The sequence below is a fragment of the Chelonia mydas genome, chromosome 11 (genome assembly GCF_015237465.2).
Source record: "Chelonia mydas isolate rCheMyd1 chromosome 11, rCheMyd1.pri.v2, whole genome shotgun sequence".
Classification (NCBI taxonomy): domain Eukaryota; kingdom Metazoa; phylum Chordata; order Testudines; family Cheloniidae; genus Chelonia; species Chelonia mydas.
The window spans coordinates 33,360,461-33,377,244 of NC_051251.2; the positions used below are offsets into that span (position 1 = coordinate 33,360,461).

The following is a 16,784-nucleotide window of genomic DNA, read 5'->3' on the forward strand; positions in this document are numbered from 1 at the left end:
AGTCTGGCTTCTGCCTTCATATTCCACTGAAACTGCTTTTATTAAAGTCTCTAATGACCTCTCTCTCTGGCCCAGTCTCACAATCTGTACTCCATTATCTTTGACCTTTTGGTGGTTTTTGACACCTACTTTTTGAAATTTTGTTCTCCATTGTCCGTTGTGGTTCTGTCCCCTCATGATTTTCCTCTGACCTCATTGGTTGCTCTGTGCCTCTCATCTGGAGAGCAGTCCTTCTCCCCTCTTTCCTTTTCTGTGGGTGTCCCTCAAGGTTTTGTCTTTGTTCCCCTCCTCTTTTCCCTCCTACACACCATCTCTACTTCCCCTACCTCACTTATCTAGTAACATGTTGCAGTGTCAACCCCTGCCATCATGCTGCTTACATTCCCTAGTCAGCTTCTGATTCAAACATCTCTGGGCTCTCTTCCACATTGCACCTTTTGCAGGGGAAGAACTCCCTGATAAAATGAATACTTTCTGTCAGATTTCTCCTTAAGAATCACCTCTGCTGACCATGGGTAGGCAGGTAACTAGCTGTGACTCTTCCTACTCCTTTCCTCCCTACCCTCATTTAAAACAAACTACGGTATGTGTAATTAACAAAACTGACTATTCTTCAGTATAGTGTTTGTATGTCATATGTCCATTCTCTGCTGCGTCTACATGATTTTAGACTGTAAACTGTTCATGGCAGTGATTGTCTCTTTTGTATTTGTACTGCACCCAGCACGTTGGGGTCTCAGTCCTGGTTGGGCCTTTGGGTGCTACATTATTTAATTGTAGTAATTTGTATTATCTTCCCAGTATTGGGTCTTTGTGCAAACAGGAGATCTGGAATAAGTAATTCTCTGTATCAGTTAATAATGAATTGAGATAAAAAATGAGACCAAGGAATTGATTTACAGGAATCCTCTTATGTATTTAAATCTTACTTTTCCCATCATTTGCCTGTGAGGGCAAAAGAATCACCCTGAAGAATTTAGTTCAGGTCAATGACAGTTAGTTGTTTAAATACCAAGGAGATTATTTAGAATTTGAAGACATTCCTAACATTAGATATGTTAAACGAATCTATACATTGCGTACAGCTAATATATGGCATGAATCCTTTTTTGGAAGCATGATTTCAATAAAAAAAGTGATATCGGACTCAACGAGAAGCAAAGCTACCTTTGTGAAGTATACTTCTGTGTTCAGGAGGTGGAAAGATTAATGAATTAAAAAAAAAAAAAGAGAGAGAGGTCTGTCCTAACATCTGGTTCTCCTACCACTCATGTCATTGTTTTCCTTCTGCTATTCTTTTCCTTCCATCTATGCTTATTCTTCCCCCCCCCCCGTAGTGTTGGAGAGCTGTGCCTGCAGCACAGCTGATTGGTACGCCACTTCCCTGTTCTGCCTAGTTTGCGTGCAAAAGACAAATTAGGGAGTATAACTCAAGCTTTAGGTTTTATTGGGGCAGCAAGAGAATCAGTGTCACTGGGATTTGGAGGAACACCCCTTTTCATTTTGCACACAATTTACTGAGATATTAGTTGAATCCATTACACCTGTCTTTACTAGTCATTGTCCTCCATGCCACAGGATGTATAGTGATGTTAATTCTGCATATGCATGTTTTAGTTAGTCCTTTTGATTACTACCTCCACTATTCTTCCTGTTGTCCAGAGGTTACACAAGATGAATTTAATAAGAGCTTTTGTTGGTGTCATCCTCCCTGTGAGGCTTTCAAAATGGTAAGAAAGCCAGCTGTTTTTTACCCATGCTGACACATCCCATCCAGTTATTTTCTCCACCCAAATGTGATCAGTAACACGTAAGAAAGGCCTACGTTTCTTGTTATATATATATATGTGCTACATTTAACAAAGCTCTGATGTAGAGAGCAGTGAGATCGTTTTAAAAATATACCTTATTGTTCTTAACCAATCTTCACTACTTTAATGTATTTTTAAAAACTTTAGTTTTATTTGACTGTTCATTATTTTTTCATGCATGTAAGTGCTTTACTGCAGTAAACCAAACGATCGTTATTCTGACTGGATGCTTTAAAGTAATCCATTTGATGGAGGGTAGAGAGTAATCCAATTTTTTTGGGGGGTGAGCTGTGTCTTATGCAAAGTGTTTGCACCTTGACTTGAAATAAAGAAAATAGAAGTGCAGATAGCTAGTTTATTTGAATAATGGACTTGCCAATTAGCCATCAAGTGCTTCCATCTGTGAAATTGTTGATCAGATGGGTTAGCTGGGATGTTTCCAGATTAGGGCATTATAAATGGCACTTGAAAACTGTCACTTTGATTATGAGGTTTCATGCATTGCACTGTTTGATGCTGTGGAACCTTTTTTCCTTATATTATCTTCTTTTTTTTTTTTTTTTAAAGAACACAGTGATCCCATTTATGAAATCTGTGGTACCAGGGGAACTTGGGAGACCTGCCACTGATCTAAAATTCTGCATAATCTGCTCATCTAATCAGTGCAAGGATTAAACACAATGTTACTAGTTTCTTTCATGAGCTTCAGAATGGGGGTTAGTGATCTGGCAGGCACAGGTGGGTGAGGTTCAGTGCAGATCCCTTCCAATTTGCAAATTAAATGCAAGTTTCCTTTATACTAATTAGAGCAACTGATTTAGATATTCCTGCATCTCTAAATAAACGGCATATTGGCTTTGGCCTTTCTGCATGCTAATGGATATTTATGCATATGTAATGGCACACCTTGTAGGAAGTTTTGTTGGTTAATAGCACACTTTGGGGATACAACACATTTCAGTTAAATGGGAGGAAGTTTGCAACTTTTCTGAGCACCACTGCCTATTTAGATTAATGTCCATCTGTTCAGATTTGGTATCCACAGGCACTTAAGCAGCTTCATCTTTTTTCCACCCCTGTCTTCCTGGGCTTGTATGCTCATGGCAAGGGTTGTGCTACTCTGTGTCCTTGCATTCATCCATATTTAATTATTAACATTTTGTTTTAGCACTATTGAGTTACTATCTCTCCAGATATGCCAGCAGAGGTGGTTGGGACACATCAGAAGTGCTAGAGGAAACAGTCATCTTAATGTTATCCAGTCCTACTTTTCCCTTGCTATACATTCCTCAAATACCTACTGACAAATTTCTTTTGCTTGGAAGTTGCAGTGAGATGTGGTGCACCTATTTTGTGCTTTGATGTCCTACCTGAAGAATCTTTTCATTCAGATTCTTCCTAAAGATGCACTTCTTCGACAATGCATTCAGTCATAACAAATAAAGTAAAAACAGGGAAAAAAAATTACTAGTTATTCTTGCAGTCTCAAAGTGCATCCTGTCCTTTCACGCTGTAAACTCTTTGGAGTAGGAATGCTGTATTTTGCCTTAAATCCCTTTAAATGTTTCCCTGCACAGCATGTGATTTGGTACCCAATATCAATACCCACAGAGCACTAGAGGCCCCTAATTAAGCTGTGATGTCCAGATAAAGTAGAAGAAAACCTGGGTTTACGTATTGAAATTCTGCATGGATATAAGTTTATACACACTAAATTCCATTATTTGCCTTGAGGCTCTCTCTTCCCCATACCCACCGAGGACGTGGTCTCTAGCCAAGAAGTAAACCCACAATCCCTTTGGGCAGTGAGGTAGGAATCTTGAAGGCAGGAATACTGGAACTTTGCAAAACTAATTTCTAACAGTTGTTAGATCGTTTGTATTTTTCTTAAGCAGAACTTTAACTCTGAATTTTCCAGGCTTTTTAGCATTTTTGGGTGAGGAGTATGATCTTGTGTTGTGTGTGTGAGAATTACGGCATTCTCAGGGGTTCTTTCCACCTCCACCCTCCTCTGATATTTACAACCTTAATTCCATCTTAATGAAGTTTTATTATATTCTGGAAATTTGCTTTACATTTTTGAAAATGAGTAGGAGGCAGTATTGACTGCAAGTACCGTTATCTGGCCTTATTTCCTTACACGGTTTTAATGACTACTTGAGTTTGTGATTTAAACAATACAAGAAAACTGGAAATAGCTGCAGTCAGGTGGATACTTTATTTTAATACATTTTGTTAACATTCAAAAATATCTTTTAAGGATTATAGACTCCCTTAAAGTAATGTATATGTATAACTAATTCTGCAGTATAGATATATTTTTAATGATTGAAAATAAGCTGTTTGTTTGTAATAAAACAGGCTAATTGGGATTCTGGCTGGTCATCTTTAAAATAAATTGTACTGAGATCAAATTTCAAGCTTAACTTTGCTCCCATAGGCACAAAGGCATTGCTTAATCTGATTGGACCTTTGGATCCCCTAGCGTTTAGTCTATAGTGAGAAGGGCATGAGGCAGTAATTTAAACTGTGATGAAGAATAAAAAGCACATGAGTAAAATCATTTTCTAGATCTTGTCTGTCTAGCAGCTTCAGGAAATATGAACACTATTTTTTGTAAGATAAACTTTTAACATCTATTCAAAAGAAGAAAAATTCTTGGTCACCAGTTGAACAAAACCTAATTGAATTCTTAAGGTTTATAGGAAATAGAATCTGTACTTAGGCCTTTCTAAAGGGTAAGCTCAACCAATTCCTTAAAACTTTCATTTAGAAGATATTAGCAGAGGCAAAGAAGAATTTTTGTGCAAACTAGTCAAAATTAAAAACTTTGGATTGATCAGCTAGCACCTGATACCAAATAATTTGCATGTTTTTTCTTGATCATTTTAACCTTTTTATACTTCTGTTATGGAAAAAGTCTGACCTGGCTCTCTCTCTGCAGTTACCCCATAAGAGATATGGACTGCACACTTGGAAAAATTACTTAATATTCTTAAAGCTGCTGTTTTAGACCCAAAGCGTCTACGAGGTTTGAGTTACTGTCGCAGGCCAGTTCAACTGCTCATGTTGTTTTGAAGCCTGCCAAAGCTTCCTGACATAATGTTATATTCCCCATTCCACAGTCCTTATATGCAAGACTGATGGTATGAGACACTTTTTATTCCTAGTACAGCTAGAGTTGCTATTAATTTTAGTTACCTTAGTTTTGCTCTAGGGGTATGCCTGAATTATTGAGGTTTATCTTTTTGTGGAGGAGATGGGCAATTAGCAAATGTACTGAGACATTGGATTTTCTTGTGCAGTTTTATCTTATCCCAGCTAGTTTTGGGTTCATCACAGTACGTGCTTTAAAACACCAGCAGACGCCTTGATGTTTGCCCAAGATCAGTGCTCCAGTTGGAGGATCAATATACGATAAATGACTAACTGCAAACATTTCTATAATTTTCTCTTTCTGATAGTATGTGAATCAACTAGAGAGACCATGGTTTGTTTATAAATATGTAGTGTTTTATAACTATAGCATATTTGTTTGCTTGTTTGGTACAAATACGGACCTAATCTTGCAAATGGTTCTACACATAGTGCTTACTTGCAGAAGTTGTCTGGTAGATTAAGACGTATTTGCAAGAGACTAGAAAGCTAAAAATAAAATATGCTGAATGCCCACTATGCAGACTGTGCGGATGGTTCAGCATGAAAATTTTAATTTTACTTCTAAAATTTGTTTTCCCTCTGTAAATTCCTCTGGTGTTTCCTGATTTGTTGTTCATCCCAGAAGTCTTCATTCTGTGACTTCACTGATGTTAGAGGGCTATTAATTTGCTATACTGCAGGATCTGCAATATATGTTGTTTTTTTGTTCTGGTGCATTATATGAAGGGAACTGTTGAAATCTGAAAAGTTTTACCCTTTATCATGGGGACTGAATAAAACATCTATATTTAATTCAAGTATATTCTATTACCTTTTCATATAATACATATTCTGATTATTTCACAGCAAAAATTGTACCCCTGGGTTCAAGCTTCATTTTTATTTTTCTTGGATTTATATTTTAATTCTAGGAATTACTGTGTAAGTGAGATGACATCATTAAAGGAGTCTTAGCTTTTTTTTGTCAATTGATCATCAGAGTGTAAGTGTACGTTAGCAGACCTAAAAGGAATTTATGAAGTCCAACTAACCAATTATATGTAGCTTTTGTACTATCACTAGTACATCTCTCTGTAGATTGTCATATTCCTATGCACTTTTGGCAAAGTAGGGGTCTACAACGTGTTACATTTTACTCACTGTTTCTGAACCTTAGTCTGTTTGATTTACATTTAGAAAATATAGTAGTTCCAAGTTATTTAAAATGCTTACTCTTTCAAGAGTCTCTTCAATATGAAAAGCAAAATAATTCTTACTCCACAGTAGTAGGTGTTGCATTTGTGCCCTGGTGACTTTTCCCTCCTATATAATGTGCACAGGGATTTTTGTCCAGAGGATTTCTTTTGGAGCGAGTGGTGGAAATGCTTTTTTCCACATTCAGAAGTAATACAGATTTTAAATTAATCTCCCTCAATTGTCTTTAGGTGTAACAGCTGAAGTTATGTACTCAAAGGGTTAAGTCAGCATGAAAGAATTCATTTCCACTTTAATGACCTAGCCTTGCTGGGTTAGGACGATGGGGAACATGCTTCTGACTTGTACTCCTATTGCCAATTAACACCTCCTATAACAGGTGTCCTCAGCTAGTCATTGAAGCAGAGGCAGTAGAAATAGTTTACATGCCGCTTGTTTTTCACACTAGTTGTTTAATACTCACAAAATTAAAGTATTAAAAGGTTTTCTTACCTTGCTGGTTAAGAAATAAACACTGTTGCTTTGGGTATTTGTGTGTTTGTCTTGTTTTTTGTATTTTAAATATTGCCAGTTGTAAAAATTTGAGGTGTTGTATGCATCAGATATTATATTTTATGTAAGAATTCATTGTTGTTGGATATCACCACAAAGAAATATATTGTACATCATGATCTTACCTCATTGCATCTTTTTACAGCTGTACCCATTTGGTCAAATGGGGCTTCTTTGTTGAAATCCCTTCTTTGTTGAAATGAGACACATTTAAAATCCAACTTTTATACAATTGTGACAATAGAGCAGTATTGACATAGAATTAAACAATAGAAAATGTCTGAAATATTTCTTTCACAGTTGCTATCGATCTCAAGTCCACTTTTATATACATATTTTAAAGAAATGTAAAACAAATAGTATAAGTGACAGGCAGTGCTCGAAAATGACACTTCACATTTAATCAGCAGGTATTTTAATAACATAATAAAATTGGCTAAATTGATACCAGTTCACACTAAGAGAAAGGTGGAGTTTAATATACCTAAAAGTGTTAACAAATTTGCTAAAAGGCCTGAATAGATAACACTTTGAGGCATTAGTTTTCTTGCTGTTATAATGGCAAATGCCTTATGTAACACTTAATCAACAAAGGCTGTCCAAGTAAAAGTCACAGCTTCTTATACTGGATCATATTTTAAACATGTAAAAGAAAAATAACCCCTCATTTAGTTTATCCTCCCGTTCTGTTCATAGAACACTTATTGAAAACTTAATTTTGCTTCACTGAAATAAGAGACCAAACAAATGCTTATTCATGATGCAAGTTTACCAGTAATCCTGATTTCTCTAAGTGATAGCTTTTATTAAAAAAAAAAATAAGACTGGTCGTGCTTATGGATGAGAGGATTGGCTTGAAGGCAAGTCAGTTCACTGCATCAGTTTAGAAGTAGCAGCATCTATTTCCCCCTCCGCCCCCCCCGATTGATTTTAATGTTGCTGAATGCTTTGTGCTTGCCGTATGTATTGGTAGCTAAAGATTTTTTTAAAACTGTTTTCCTTTGACTTTTTATAGTGATTGTATTGTCCTTATTTATAAAAGAACAAATCAAGGAATTTCTCACATATGTCTCCTGTGATGTTATAACCCCCATTCACTCTCCTGTTTTCCCAAGAAATTATCCAGTAGGAATAGGAGAAGGTAATATTTCCTATTTCTCATGTGAAATACAATAAAGAATTTTTAGGGTGTTGGAGGGGACTCTTCTGGCTATCTCTAAACATCAAAATGAATCAGAAAGGAGCAAAAGCACATTTTTCTTTTGCTCATTATCTGCTTATATAATCAAGTTATATTGAAGATGTAAATATCTAAAAGTTCAGGTTTGATGCACCATTTAATTTAGCAGTAAGGTTCATCAATATAGTGCCCCTTCGCTCAAGCTGGCAGGCAGTTAAATTTACTAAGGGTGACATTTGCACCTGGTATGAAGGTTCCCGTAAGACTCTGTCTTGGAGCTCACAGAAGGGGTACACAGGCATCTGGAAGGCTGCAGTGGGAATGGGCCAGAGGAGGGTCCCTTGGAATCTGAACTGTTCACCCAGACACCAGATGCAATGGACTTGTGACCACTATTCAAGTGCACAGGCTAGAATGGCAGCCACTTGTGGATCACACTCTGGCGTCCGAATTGACTTAATTTTCAACATATGGAAGCATTAAGAGAATTAGAAAACCAACATTATAAACCTTAAAGGCTATTTTGAAAAAGTCGGTGAACTGAAGAGTTACTTTTCCAGAGGATTGGTACTGCCTTAGTTTTTCAATTTTTTTTTTTAAAGTATTCCTTGCAGTTACCATGTCAAAAGCCTTTCTCTTATTAATGCAGTAGTTGAGTATGTAGTGATTTTAAAAAACAAAAAACAACCTCCCACAACATTTTGTGGATAAAAGAACTACGTGCAAAAGCAGCATGATTTAAGAATACATTATGCCAGACAAACTGATAGAATTTCAAGATTAGTGGATGAAAGAAAAGTAGATGTTACATGTTTGTGCTTTAATAAAGTATTTGATATTCTGTGTCACTAATTCCTGCTCCCAAAATTAGTTTGAATCACTTGCATCAGAACACTGTCAATTGGTTAAAGAACCAGATGTAGAAAGTAATAGATGGCAATTTGTCACGTAGGGTACCACAGGGATCAGTATTAGGTCCAGTGTTGTTTAACATCTTTTTAATGATCTAGAAGAGAGTAAACACCATATTAAAGAAATTCACAAATGATCGTACGTTTTGGGGATCTCTGAACACCGGAGGACAAAGAAATAGTGCAAAGGGACCAATGCTGATTAGAGGGTAACATGAGATTCATTCTAGGGAAAATGCAAGGTAAAACATCTTTTGCCAAATAAAGCAAAAACACAGATAACTGGAAAATAGCAATAATGCTGAATAGCATGTAGGGATGGTGGGAACCTAATTAGACATGAGTTTGTAATGAAATGTATTAGCAAAATGTCCAGTACAGATTTGGGCTATTTACAGAGAGGATTCACATTACAGAGCAAGGATGTAAAAATCCCTCCCTATATGGTTCTGGTGAGAGACTACACGTGGAATCTTGTGCTCATTTCTGGCCAACTCCTTTCCAAAAGCTTAGGCTAATTCAAGAGGTATCGGGGAAGAACAGCGAAAATGGATAAGGGGCTGGCAGAATGATTTTTTTTTTTTTTTTGATTGTATCCCTAATTCAAGGAAACATCAATACTCAGGGCAACACATAAGCATGTGTTTAAAGTTAAGCACATGCTGAAGTCCTGTTGATTTTAAAGTAGGCTGTCAAGTGATGTGATTGATCACACAATTAAAAAAATTAATTGCAATTGATCGTGCAATTAATCTCACTGTTAATAAAATTTTAATATAATAAAATACCATTTATACAACACCATTTTATACAAAGTGCACACTGTACACTTTGTATACTGTGCTGTAATTAATATATTTGAAAATGTAGAAAAACCTCCAAAAATATTTAATACATTTCAATTAGTATTCTATTGTTTAACTGTGCAATGAAAACTGCGATTAATTTTTTTGAGTTAATCGTGTGAGTTAACTGTGATTAACTGACAGCCCCACTTTAAAGTTAAGCATATGCCTTGCTAATCGGGACCTTCCTGGGGAAAGATTGAATGTTAATGTGCAACTTGGCCAAGTAATGCCTATAGGTGAGAGGGTGAATAATATTTAGGTTTGTACCTGGGGTGAGGCAGATTATTTAGGCTAGTCCTGTGGGAGGGTTGAGACAGGGAAGGTATTGTTGGAACAGTTATTGGGCAAATCACTTAACCTCCCTGTGCTTCAGTTTCATTATTTATAAAATGGGGATAACGATGTTGACCTTTGTAAAACACTTTGAGATCTGCTGATGAAAACACTATACAAGAGCTAGATATTTATTATTCCACAGCCTAATAAATCATACTGCAAAAGACTTATTCAAGCTATATTTTCCCTTTCTCAAATTCATCCCACTAATTCCAAAAATACCTACTCCCTCACTTTCTGTGGGGGTTCCCACAAGGTCCTATCTTAGTCCACTACTTTTCTCCCTCAGCACCCCTCTCTGTAAGTGAGATCACCCATTCACATAATTTCAATTATAATTTTCAGACTAAAGATTCACTGGGTGACCTAGGGAAAACCCACTGAAAGATGATGGAATGGCCAGAGAGGTAACAAGAAAAAATAGAGGGGAGAATGGAGTTGTGAAAGATGGAGGACAAAATTTCAAGAATGACACTGTTGACTGTAGCCTCTAACAGGCTAGAAGTCAAGAGGGAGAGATGAGAGTTTTAGGAAGGAGACTTCTTCTGGTGTATGGCTTCTGATGGCACCACACAAACAGTGAGTTAGATGTTGGGTAAGTGATGTAGCCACTCTATCACCGCAATATCATCCAGAGACATCAAGCACATTCATCCACAGTCAAGATGATAAAGAAGGCAGTCCATTACCAGGTATCACACTGTTTATTCTTGATCTCCAGAAGGGCAAGACAGGGAGCTTAAGAAGCTCAACTATAAAAATGTAAGTTAAACTACCCATGACTATTATGTATCCTGTTGTAACAAAGAAGGATATTTATGCCCTTTGATTGTTCTAAGGGGCATGTGAGAGCTGAGTCGGAGAGAGTGGGGAATATAAATCTGAGTTGTCTGTCTCTCAAGAAATGCGCCAGCAATCCAAAATGAAGTCCTGGACCACCTTTTGCTACTATTCCTTAGAAAAGTGGTGTCTGATATACTGCCCAAGAAGCTCAACTATTTCAGAAAAGGAGAGTCTTGACTTTAGCTGGTGTTTCTGATGTGGCTTTGAGATGAAATTGTAAAGTAAGCAGTCTTGATAGTTGGCTGTGTGCAGTAGTGTGGCCAGGACCTTATCTTTTTTAATCTGGGGAACAATGCCAGCCAGGACAGGAAACTGGAGTAAAGAGTCAAAGGTAGCAAATAAGTATATAGAATTGTGGATGCAGGGATCAAGGAGTATAGGACTACTGCTGGTTGACCAGAAAGGTGGCAGAAGTAAAGAGGAGAAAACTAATTTGTAGTGGAGGAAGTCATCCGGATTTATTATTATTAAAATGTTCCACAGAAAAAAATCCTTCTTGTTGTATAATTACCTTATACCATGCCCAAGTGGTGTGTGTGTGTGTGAGAGAGAGAGATGTACATACACAAATGAAAGTAGATACAATAGGTGAGTGGTTTTTATACAAACTGAATTTGCTAGTAGTTTTAACTCTTGACTTTATCTTCAGATTTTATGGCCCATAAGGCTGGTCAGTAGGTCTCACTTGGATCTGTGTTGGGAGCATGTCATTCCAATATTACTGTTTCACTCTAAAAGTGAGGAGTTATTTAATGAAGTTGTCTAAATCTAGTCTTTAAACAGTGCTCATCACTTTGGCATTGGAATGCCTTCCAAAATTATAGTAGTGTCTCATATAATTCTTTTCCCTTCACTCATCATGGACTGGACTTTTTTTTCCTCACTGGAATTTTTTCTAGTTATTTCACATTTACACAGCATTACTAAGAGCAAATGTACCCTGTTGTCTCCTTTTACGAAGACTGTAATACAAACACATTTGACTAATGAAGTACTATGACTTGGGTGGTAAAGGGATAAAATGAGATGTGGTTGTCTAGAGAAGGTCATCTTGTCCCTCACTTCCCAAGAACTGCATAGTTTTGTCTTCAGATAGCCTGCTGTACTTTTTTTCCATTTCAGCAGTACACAATACCTTCCTCAACCAATCATTCAAACCTGGGACAATTGTGCTAATTTTTGAATAACAACTCATAAAGCAAAGAGCAAAGTGTTTTGTTCACAGCTTTTCCACCTAGGGATTGGAGATCCATTTTATGCTCACTGTACCAGTGTATCTGAAAAGTGCTCCTGTTGCCTTTATCTGCAAGTCGTCTTTAACTGAAAACAGATGAAGCAAAGGGAAACTGCTGTTTGTGTTGGTGCCAGTTAATCATGCTAGCCCAGCAGCATTTACATTCACACCACTGTAAGAAACACATAGTTAATTGGTGAATTGGAGATATTTTACAGCTGAGGAAGGTTAGCATTGCTGAAAGACTTAACTCTTACTAATGGAAACTCGTCACTGATTCCGTATGTTTTGTAACTGGTTTGCACCCAGCACAATATTTACCAGTTTATTTTGTTTGATTTCTGGCTAGGTATCTAGATCTCATAGGTAAGTTCCCCTAAGTTGCAAAATAGGTTAGTGTAAAAAAAGTGCTGTATGTTTTCATTGTAAACACTGCAACCAATGGATTTACTGTACATAAAAGCACAGTCAGGTGCACAGTGTTCTTAGTCTTATAATTTTGTACAAAATAAAATAGAAATAATTAGAAAATGATGCAATAAATGTGGAGTAAATAGTTAATAATTTATTCTGTTTTGTAGGGGCCACCTACAGATGCTCCTGCGGTGGATACAGCAGAACAGGTTTATATCTCTTCCCTTGCACTGCTGAAAGTAAGTATTCTACAGTCTTTACTGAAAATAGCACTTAAGATATAAAGCATTATCTTTGTCTAGTATTCCATAAAGGTGTAAAAAGTTTATAGACTTGTAGTGTTGACAACTTGGTTTTTGATCGGATTGTTTGTTTAAATGTAGTTATAGAATCTTACTATAAATGTTCCAGTTATTTTCTTGCCACCAATCTTTATTGCTTGTATTATTCTTAGCACTATTCCAATGCTTTACATTTTCAAAACACGCAACATGCTGTTAACTAATGAGTAAAATAAAAATAAGAACAGTGGCATTTTGGTAGAGGCAGAACTATCCCAAATCAAACCCTGAATCTCTTGTAAATAATACCATAGTATGTCATTGTAACTTTTGGTCTCGCTTCTAGATGTTGAAACATGGTCGTGCTGGTGTTCCTATGGAAGTTATGGGTCTGATGCTTGGAGAATTTGTTGATGATTATACCGTCAGAGTGATTGATGTGTTTGCTATGCCACAATCAGGAACAGTGAGTACTTTTCAGTAGGAACTAGAGTAAATGTTTTCTCTCACATTAAATAATTGTACATCATGTTATGTTTTTCCTTCCCCTCATCCCAACACACACAAGGTATGAAAAACTACTAATGATATCAGTGTCTGGATTATGCCCATATTAAATGTCTAAAGTCTGTTAAGAAAATGTTTAAGTTGAACTTGGTTAGGGGTTTAAGTCAAACCTATGGCTCCCACTAAGTCCTTAACTAAGGCCTTTATGCTGTCCATAGGTATAGTACCACAGTGTTTAAAGTTTGTAAACTGGTGACTTCAGGACCTGTATACCCAGTTGCAGTACTGATGGAGGTATTAAGGTCATGTTGCAAACTCTGGAAAGTAAGAGTTTGATGGAAATGATGCCATGCCCTTAACTGTAGTGGCACTGCTGAAACTGTGAATTTGAATCACTTCTCTGGGGCAGAATTTGTACTCTAGTGGCATGACTGTTAGATGATATTTCCTTAGTGTGGAAAGGTGATTGGTTTTACTTGAGGTTAAGAAATTGAATTTTATTAAAAGAGGGCAATGAACTGGGAGCTGGAATTAAAATTTATAGTGGCACTGTGTATAGCTCAAATGAAATATTGGTCTTAATTAAAGAGGCAGTTTCCTTAATTGCCATCAAGATTACATGTAATTGAAATATTAAAGAATTCTTTCTCAGTTTATTTTATGCATTGGCTAGCATGTTCTACATAGTCAGTTCACTGCCTTTGTTGATGGTGTATGCCCTTTGCCAGGCTCTGCAAGAGGGTATTTACCCTTACCAGTGGCAACAGACCTGAAACTGGACTGGCAGTAAGCAGCAGGAAGCAGTGTGCACAAACTAGAAATGGAGAGGACAGATGAATTGGTTTTTTTGCATGGTTGGTGGTGGTGCTCACCCAAAATACCCTTCTAAACAGAAAACTCAGCATTTTTTTTTCAAGGAACTACAGGAATAGATTTGTTGTTATATTTAAATAATGCTCTGCTAGAATTTTGATTTATTTAAAAATTACACAATTTCCAAAAAAATTTGAGTAGACGAACTTGAATAAAACTCTGAAGAGTAATGTCTCGTCATTAGTGAAGCTATTAGATCATTTTATGTCAGAGCAGTAAGAGATTGTTTGTTTGCATGCATGTTTATCTTTTAAATTACTTTATATGTAAATACACTAATGCTGTCTCTCTTCCAAAATCAGGGTGTCAGTGTAGAGGCAGTTGATCCTGTATTTCAAGCCAAAATGTTGGATATGCTGAAACAGACAGGAAGGTAACTGTTTCAAAGCAACATCTGAAAGTTTAAGTGGTGTACTGTGTGGGTTAGGCTACACATTCCATATACTACATGCAAGACCTGTGATCTGTGGGGTGTTTGTTAATGTTAAACAGTAATAATTGACCTAGTATTATGATGAATATCGCATGTTATACAACCCACTTCTCCCCATGGTTTTCAGGAGATACACTTCAGATCCAGATAAGTGTCATAAACTTCCTTCTCTTATTATCATAATAGTAAGCTTCGGTTTGAATGCCCCTCTAGTTAGTATATGGAGTTGCTAGAAAATAACTCAGTTTAAAGGAACTAATGTTTGTACTTTATAAATAGGAAAGCATTATTACTTTTGGGTATTTTAGCTTTATTTACAGGCCTACAGTTACATTTAGTATATAAAAGAAAGGGGAAAAAACATTTTGATAAAAAGCATCTTCGTGTTTAAACTTTTTATTTTACTCTAACTCTCAACAGTTGTCATCTGCTTGCTCAAATTCTTTTACTGTGGAAAAAACTTCAAAATTAATGTTAGCAAAAGGCTCAACAGCTGAGCAGAACAGTGCAAATTGCTTTTTGACTGAGTTTCTAGTTCTGCTGCTGGTTTAATTGATATTAATCCTTTCCCGCCGTTTGTTCCTGCCGTCCATGTCTGAAATGGACTTTCTGCCATGAAAATTCAACTCCTGACTCCAAGGAGTTAAAGAATAGATATTTACTTGAGCTGAAAGGGTAAAAACTGGTTCAGGGAAGGTGTGGTAACAGGGTGAAAAACTGAAAGCTTGATCTACCACTGCTAATGTGCATCCCTTAATGATAACACTCCTTTGTCGCACTTATTCATTTCCATGTTTTCACCATACGATGGTGAGTAATTTAAATGTTTCTAATGGTGCTTTTTTCACACCTGTATGTCTTTTCTCATCCTAATTGATACCCTGTTACTTCAATGTTTCTTTTCATATCATAGGTTTTTATTGCTAGGAATTTCTAAATGCCCTCTTCGTTTCAGGCCTGAGATGGTTGTTGGTTGGTATCATAGTCATCCTGGCTTTGGCTGTTGGCTGTCTGGTGTGGATATCAATACTCAGCAGAGCTTTGAAGCTCTATCGGAAAGAGCTGTAGCTGTGGTGGTGGATCCTATCCAGAGCGTAAAAGGAAAGGTACAGTAGGTTTTTTTAAATTTTTTTTAATTTACTTAACTAAGATTTAAAATAAAAACACTATAAAATGCATATTAGTTCTTGAATGTTGGACCCACATTTCAAAAAATCTCAATGACTCATTTAATATTTTGTCTGGTTATAAATGAATCAAAAAACTCTACTGAAAGTGTACCATTTTCATTTGTTCCAACACTTGCATCAAAAGTCCCTGAGCAAGCCTGTAGCCGTAAGCCATATTATATATTTGGAATAATCAGTTCTAACTTAGTCATCTGTTTGCTATTCAAGAACCATTCAACACTTCTACCCTTTGAGCCTTTTTCTGAATAAACAGATAATCCCAGTCTATAGTGTTTTAAAGTTTGAGATATTAAATTTTGGACAGATAGTTAAAGCTTACTAATCGCAAATTGGGAAGGGTTCAGCCCCTAACATGAGCAGAAATAGTGCTTTATTTTATAAGCATTGCACATGACAGTTTCTGGTGGTATCTGCGTTCCAAATGTTTTAGACAATAAAAACTTCCCTAAAGACTTGGTCTCAGCCATTTAGATTTTTGAGTAAAGATGCAGATGAATGATTAAGTATGTTAAATGATTATGAAAAGATTAACTTGCAAAGCACATTGGGTTATAGTTGTCCTTTGTTGAAATCTCTTTTGTTCTTGTTTAGTTCTTTTTTTATTTCTTTCTAGCCCCATATGCCATTTTCCTATTTCCTGCCTCATGACAGCAGGGAGCAGCTCTATTATCACCTTCACAGAGCTGTCTGCAAATGTGAGAGGCAATTCGATTTTGCTCAACCACAGGGAGAGTGGATTAGAAAAACTACAGAACGTACAGAAATTGGCTAGGTGGTTACTGCTTTAAAATACTGCTGAGATGTTTTGTTTGAGCATGCACTTCCATTGTACTGTAGACCAATTATTTAAAATAAATCCTAATATAGATGTATGACATTAATATAATTTTATAAATAGTTTGAAAATATTTGTTTTCTGTATATGAAATACAGTAGTTATATAGCAAGATTATATTAAAGCTACCCACCAGCTCATCTAAATATTACCATTACCTCAGAGTGCTCATCTGTTATAAAA

General features: G+C 36.4%; 1 protein-coding gene across 5 annotated transcripts in view; it reads left to right on the forward strand.

Annotated features, from left to right (window-relative positions):
* The window catches only part of PSMD14 (proteasome 26S subunit, non-ATPase 14), a 60,158-nt gene that overhangs the window by 16,990 nt on the left and 26,384 nt on the right, over positions 1-16,784 (forward strand). For all 5 annotated transcript variants that reach the window (XM_043525120.1, XM_043525122.1, XM_007056649.4 and 2 more), the window contains 4 exons: positions 12,650-12,721; positions 13,110-13,229; positions 14,446-14,516; positions 15,532-15,682. In XM_043525120.1, coding sequence (XP_043381055.1) covers positions 12,650-12,721; positions 13,110-13,229; positions 14,446-14,516; positions 15,532-15,682 — 414 coding nt within the window. The remainder of the gene's footprint in view (positions 1-12,649; positions 12,722-13,109; positions 13,230-14,445; positions 14,517-15,531; positions 15,683-16,784) is intronic.